The following is a 7583-nucleotide window of genomic DNA, read 5'->3' as shown; positions in this document are numbered from 1 at the left end:
ATTAAACACTGTATTTACCTTTCTTTGATGATTTATTATATATATGTATATATATATGTATATATATGAATATATATATATACGTATATGTGTATATATATATACATATATATATATATATGTACATATATATATATATATATATACACGTTTATATACTTCTAAAAGTCGTGTATCATGCATAGGAACGTTGACGCCTGCAAGGCTCTGGTTAAATTACCCTATTAAAGTTTGTTATTGACTGAGTGTGCATAGTACCTCCATCTAAAATAATTATAATAAAAACCATTATTTCTTTTATTTTTCTTTTAGAAACTGTGAAGCGGGCTCCAAAGACTGTACTGAATGTAACTGCAAGGAAGACATTCCAAGGTCCTGCTTGTGGCCAATGCGAAGAAAAGGCTGCAGCACTGGTAAGCAAGATGATTATACAGCTTGGTTTCCATAAAATTGCTACACTGTTGCTGCAGTGTTTCAGTGCAATCGATACACTACGTACCTGTCCCTGATGCATTTGTGAAGGCTTTTCTGATTTGACCGACCAGTCGGCGTTGCCAAGAGGCTGTCAGCGTCAGTGTTTTGCGATTTTATGGAAATTTTTATATTGTAGAAGTATTAAAATATTTGTACAATAGCTAAATCTGACACAGATATGCACTTTAACCCCTATGACTTCTTTGCTGGTTTATTTCAATGTTTATTTTTCTATTTATAGTCATGCATGGAGTGTGCAGAACTATACTGTGCTGCATGCTTTGCACAATTTCACTTGAAGGGCGCCCTCAGACTTCATCGATCTGTACCGTACCAAGCAGGACAAGAACTAAGGAAAAGCATAAAGTAAGTTAAAGCATGACCTTCACACTATATTTTGAATATGGCATATTTTTCACAAAATTGTACTATGAATATAAGATTAATTAATATTAAATGTTATTGTAATGATTAATATTATTACAAATACACACTCTTTGTTTATATTATTATGGTTGTACATTATTCTTTAAAAAATTATAATTAAATTATTATTATTTTTAAGTATATACTACAGTGCTTGTGACATGCTAAAACACTTTTAAACTTAATTATGTTTGTTTGAGTGTTTTGATTCAATTTTGCATAATTATATGGGGCTTACCATGCCAAAACCAACATCTGCGACCAAAACAAGAAAATTTACTTTTTAATATATTCATATTTGCCACATTTTAAGTTTTAAAATGATTTAATTGAATCGAATTGCTATCGCCAATATTATGAGTAAAATCATGGTAAAAGTGTTACAGTTTCTCCAATTTTACTAGATAGATAGAAATCTTTATTATGGATACTCAGTCAGTATTGTTACATTGTTTTTCCCTGACATCCAGGGTATTATTTTAAATTACAAGACAAAATTGGAAGAAAAATAAATGTATATAAATTACATAAATACAAGAAACAGAAAAGAAAATCAAATGGGTAAATTACTGAGATTTTTAAAGGATTTTAAGGAAAAGGAATAAATTATTCCATAATTTGACTGAGCAATATTTAAAAGTTCTTTTTCCAAAATCATTTCACAATTGTGGTAAGACTAAAGTGTTTTTCAAGTTAAATCTTGTATTTATGCTATGGTAGGCATGAATTAATTTGTAAAAATTTGTTAAATATTCAGGAACAGTGCCCGATAAGCATTAAACGTCATTGTATACAAAAGTATACAATATTGCCACATTTTTATGCTATTGTTACTCAGTTTAACAAGCGACAGACAGTATGCTGGTTTTGGGAAGGCAAGCCTAATATTCTATTTTAAAATTATTGTGGATGCGGAGTAATAAAATACATTAATTGATTTGTTTAGCAATGGTTCCCTTAGTCCCCGGGCTGACATGTTGGATACCAACCAGAATATAGAGAGGACTCCCAATCATTCTCAAGTAGTTAAACAAAAGTCTCCGGCCTTGATGGTTATTCACCAACAAAACTCATCTGTTTTGACGTCTCAAGAACAGGTATGAGGTTCTTTGTAAAATATAATCAGTTTTATATAATAATATTTTTAACCATGATTTATTTTGTTAATGCATTTTTTATTAATATAATTGGTGTTTCTCTTAAATTTTATTAATAATAAGGAAGTCAATTTAATATAAGGAAGTATTATTCTCTATTTGTTATGCCTAATTTAGATACACACTATTATATATTGTTTAAAGATGAATTTCACTTTTTGAACAGTTTTTTAATGCAGTGGTACAGCATGAACCTGATGTAATTAACCATATTTTAATGATATAAGATGGTTTTGTTACTCCACATTTGCAGCTAGTATTCCTGTGAGGATGTTTGGGCAGTATCTTGTTTCTTTATCCTTTTTCTTCCCCAAACTTTGAGCAAATTTTTGCCTTTATATTATAGTTGAATTGTATAAATTAAGCTTTTTAAAAAAAATTCACCTTCAGGTGATGAATGGTCCATCTCTATTGGATGGTGAGTACAATGAAGAAGACAGCTCAGCCTCATTTGCTGCGGCCTTAGCTGAGTGGAGAGGTCAACCACGAGTGCCCTCCAAAGCCACCCCAAGTCCTCGTCAATCTAAGCCAGGTATGTACCAACAAATTTCATGTAAAATTTTGTTCCCCCCAATTCTGTTTTTATTCAATTTAATACATATGACGAAATATTAATCCCATTAACCACTATGAAATTTCTCATAAATGTCACTTGGTTCTGTATTGTATATTCTGTAGTTTTTTTTTTTAAAGGTGTCATTTAGACAAGCCATATTGGCTTCTATATGCACACGTTGTAAATTGTATTGTCAATAATCGTTTGTTGTTATTGAATGAATAAATATGGATTAGATGGGACCATCAAATTGGACTATATAGTTTTACTGTATAAAATATACTTTAATAAAAATGTCATGTGTTTGTTTTGGTCTATCCTAGTTTTTTATATTATTTTTTTGTATGTATTATGTTGTTATATTGTACTTATGTTTTATCACATATTTTTATCTGTTTCTCATACTAGAACTTGTTTGATTTTCTTTGATTAATTACAATCATTTTGTATATATAAGAACATCAACTTATTATTATTTTAAATGGTTGTAAATTTCATTTTGATTTCAGAAGTAGCAACAGTAAATGAAGGTACTGGAACTGAACAAGCACCGAAGCAAGAAATAAAGATTGAGTTTAAGGAATTATCAATGAGCTACGCTGATAAACTACTGCTCAAGAAACATCGAAGGACCAAACTACCAGAACTACCAACACAAACTCATGACTTGGACAGAAATGCTAACTCTAGGATGCTAAGTCCTTACACTGGATCAACCAATCAAATGAATGGTTGGTTTTAATATTTGTCACTAAAATGGTTGACAAACTGTATGTTAACTCACAACAAAGTATTTTTAGAAGTGATTATAGAATTTTTAAAAACAGATAATTTAAAAAATTTGTAATTACTGTCTTAATCTATTTGCCATTGTTTCCCGTCCCTCAATATGTTGTTCTCAATCATCCATCACTTTTTGTTTATTTCACTGTTTCTAAATTTCTTGTGTTCATTCATTTATATATTATTATTATTATTATTATTATTATTATTATTATTATTATTATTATTATTATCATTATTATTATTATCATTATTATTATTATTATTATTATTATTATTATTATTATTATTATTATTATTATTATTATTATTATTATTATTATGTTATTAAAACCTACCTTAAGGGGAAATTAGACAATGGAGAAATTAGAGAGGGGAAAATAACACAAAAGGTATTCCCTTTAAGTTCGATTTAGAGAAATTATTATTATTGTTGTTGTTGTTGTTGTTGTTGTTTATTCTTGAAACTCTTCTCTATTATGTTTTGTCTTCATCAACCTCATATTGTTTTTGCTTGCTAGATTTTGTAGATGATGATGATGATGAAGAAAAACTGGAGTTGGAGGAGGAGCACTTAAGATATGCAAGTCTGTTCTCAACCTCTAGCGCATCCTTAGCTGGCAATGAGTTCAGATCCAGGAGTGTGATCACCATTACACCTCTACCTGATGTAAGTTCTTAATTTGTTTAGGCTACATGGGTCCTGAAAATTTGGGGTCACTTCAGGGTTTGGTCTCCAGCTAGAGGGGTAAGCTTTGTGTCAAAAAGATTGAATATTGTTAGTACTTTGAAGAAAAGTGAACTCAAAATACAGAGGTCTCGAATTAGAGTGAGAACTGATTTCATAAATAAATACCAATGAGACCTGACTGAAATGCACCTCACAAAGAAAGCACTGTTAATGGCTCCTTGGGGAGGAAGGTTCGATTTTGTTTATAGGTAAGATTTCTGGTGTGAAAAAAAAAAGATTTCTGGTGTGAAAAAAAAAAACCCAAGCCATTTATTGATAATAGTGAATGTTGAATTTGATTTGTATAGGATCTTGATATCAGTGCCGTTGAGGAGGAGACATCGTTTCTTGTTCAAGAAGAGCCTGACGCCACACCTGTAATGTACAGTGTACAACACCATCAACAACCAACTACAAGGTTGGTTTGTAAAGGTTTTTTTTTTTTTCCAAAGTGGCTATGCTTGCGATAAAATTTAGTGCATTAAGATAGCGAGAGTTGTTTTAAGGTTAGGGCACAGCCAAGTCAACCAATCAGCACGTTGGGATTTCGATCACTTCAGCGTAAGCATAGTCAAGGCCTTTTTTGTAAAATGGTTCAGGGCACCCCCTACCTTTAAATTAAATAAAAACAAATTAACATTTAAAAAAAAAGACATTTAAGACATTCAAATCAAAATCTGAGAGAGCCATTTCTGGCCATACAGAGGTACCATACAGTAGCTATAAAATTCTGTGAGTGGGGGTTGAGATGGATTTGGACTTTCCATCAGTAGAAGTCTTACCCTATGGCCCTTGTATTTTGATTTTGTGGATCTGCCATTGCGCTTGTTTATATTTTTGGTTTACTCTCCTATATCTCTCCATGTTTCAGTAGCAATACTTTTTTTACCGACATTAAGTTAACATTATTATTAGGCCAAACAAGTTTGCTGCAAAAGCATAGATGGGCTTGTACACTACTAATTAACACAAACTTGTTTATTTGGCCTAATTCAAAATTTGCTATGTTACTGTGTTAACCAGGTTTTCTTTACAAGTTTTGTTAAGAAATTTACATTTTTTTTTGTATCTCCTTAGGAATAATCATCAGAATACCCAATCCTCAAAGGCTAGTGAACTCAATGGAAAGGGTGGGGGTGAAAGAAGTATAAAGAATCAGCAAAAGAAATCCACTGTTGTTGAAAAACAGAAAGAAAAGAAAAGAGCTACAGATAAAAGAAGAATGCTCCCCAGGCCCCCATCAGATAATTCAAAGGAAAATAGGACTGGAGAAACAAAGGTCCCAGAAAAAAATATTTCTGTTCAAAGAAAGAAAAGCTCAAAAGGAAGCCAGATAACTCATAAGGAAGATGACAAAACCACCAGTGGGAAAACTACCCAGAATTTCAGTGGTCAAAAACGGACAAGCAGCAGAAACAGGAAGTTACTGCGATCATCTAAAGTTGAAAGTGACGATACCTCGTTAAAAGATCAGTTGGAAAGTGATCAGCGCAATGAGAAAAGGATAGAAAAGAACAAGAAGTTGACGCCTAAAAGACCGGCATCAGCTCAACCTGAACAGGAAGCATCTGGTAGAAGATCAAAGACAGATGGCAGGAACTCGCAGGTTAAAAAGAGACCAGTTTCAGCAGGTGAGGCTAAAAATAACAGTTAGAAGTGTTACTGTTTATGTTAAAAATATGATGATATTCTCATTCTTCCATTTTAAACCTGTTGTTTCATCATTTGTAATACAAGTCTCCCTCTAATTAAAAGACCCCTCCAATTATAAACCACCTCCAATTAAAGACCACCTTCCTGTGGCCCCAATAAACATCTGTCTTTTTTTCTAATTAAAGACCAAAGTTGCTTAGGACCATGAGAACCCCAGTCCCAGTATTATCTAACTTGCAGGTGACTTACACAAAATTCTATAAATTATGAATTATAAGTAAACAATTATTTAATCAGTTATAAAATAATATGTTGAGGATAAATGTTGTAACGTAAATCATTTTGGGGCGTTGTCTCTAGGTGTGTGATTATAGTGTGAAAGGCTTATAATTTGTAATTTTTGATGTTGTATAACCACTGTCTCATTTTGGTGCTTGGGGAGTAGAGAGCTGATCATATACCATGTTCTATAATTAAATCTCATTGTGAGGTTTGGGAGAGGCATAACTAATAATTTGTGACCTTTATGTTGTTCTCTGATGCTTAGGTAGTGTAAAGCTGATCATTTTGGACCTCTACAAGTCTTTTTCGATTTTTGCAAACATTGTGTTAGGATGTAAAGATTATCATTACAAATCTTGATTCATCTTACAGATTAAAACAATTTTATATTTTTTTATGTGCATTTAGGTATTACACGACATCCAAGTGTTGATTTAGTGAATACTAGTAAACTCGCATGGAAAGCTCAATATCAGTATACACATGGTCTTGACGAGTTCTTCATGGCAGGACTGGACGATCAACAACATGAAACAAAGGAACCAACAGTGGAAAATCATGATTTAAGTACACATCTTCCAAAATGTACATTTCAAGGTAATATACTGATGATGACATGTCGAAATATTGAATCCCAACACGATGGTGTGCATTTCAAAACTTGTATAGTATGTATATACTTTCTTATAAGGTAATAAACTGTATTCAGTTTCGATTTGCCCTGTGTGCATTGTGGCTCACATGCGTGTTAAAGCCAGCACTAACTACGCACGATGGTCCTAGGGCCGACGTGATTCTATAAGGAATGCAATGCGACAATGCGTGCGCGACGGATTGTTTTTAATGACGATCAGTTCAGACTGCCACCGTCGTCTATTGCTCATAGAGAGCGGAGTTGGATTCGTCGTTCGAAGGTCGTGCAACGCAGTGAGTGCCCGGCTTTTCAAGAACGCAGTACACTCTTCGGAAAAGAGTAGGGGCTTGTCTACCAGTGTACTGCCCAATCACCACCAGAAGGACCCCACTCGAAATAAGTTTTGTGTGTTATCCTTGGTGTTTAAACCTAATAAATCCCCCTTCGTGCTTCCCTGAATACCATTGAGTGACTTTTAGATAGAAATTCTGTGAAACAGTGTTATCTTTGAATATAGTGATACCAACGTCAATTCTTCAGAAAACCAGAAGAGACCAAGTTGCTGGTGAATTTATATATACAGTAGAACCTCGTTTTTACGTACCCCAGTTATACGAACCCTCGGTTTTACGTACGCCTCGTATGGACGATGACGTCATCAAAAACCCTGAAAATATTCAAAACAAACGGCCCTTTTCAGAGCAACCATAAGTAAAAAGACTAAAACAATAAACTATAACAATAAACAAACCATAATGCAACGTATTTTCATTAAACAGCAACGTTGATTGAGTCTAATACCGGGTTGTTATAATCTCAAACCATGTGAACTGAGTGAGATGATCAACTACCGATGGTGCTCAAAATAATTGCTTTCCTCCTTAGCTT

The 7583-nt window shown here is 33.0% G+C and overlaps 1 protein-coding gene across 2 annotated transcripts in view; it reads left to right on the top strand.

The window, feature by feature from the left end:
- Window positions 1-6658, top strand: part of LOC117119136 (zinc finger B-box domain-containing protein 1-like) — a gene marked incomplete at its 3' end in the record, with an annotated part of 12762 nt that extends 6104 nt beyond the window's left edge. For both annotated transcript variants that reach the window (XM_033263953.1, XM_033263954.1), the window contains 9 exon segments: window positions 313-413; window positions 716-840; window positions 1847-1997; window positions 2448-2589; window positions 3123-3344; window positions 3918-4066; window positions 4435-4544; window positions 5204-5757; window positions 6470-6658. In XM_033263953.1, coding sequence (XP_033119844.1) covers window positions 313-413; window positions 716-840; window positions 1847-1997; window positions 2448-2589; window positions 3123-3344; window positions 3918-4066; window positions 4435-4544; window positions 5204-5757; window positions 6470-6658 — 1743 coding nt within the window.
- Window positions 6659-7583: the final 925 nt, after the last annotated feature.

The sequence above is a fragment of the Anneissia japonica genome, unplaced genomic scaffold, assembly GCF_011630105.1.
Source record: "Anneissia japonica isolate Jap-2015-1 unplaced genomic scaffold, ASM1163010v1 scaffold1792_len1028045_cov167, whole genome shotgun sequence".
Classification (NCBI taxonomy): Eukaryota; Metazoa; Echinodermata; class Crinoidea; order Comatulida; family Comatulidae; genus Anneissia; species Anneissia japonica.
This window is presented reverse-complemented; position numbering and strand designations above follow the sequence as displayed.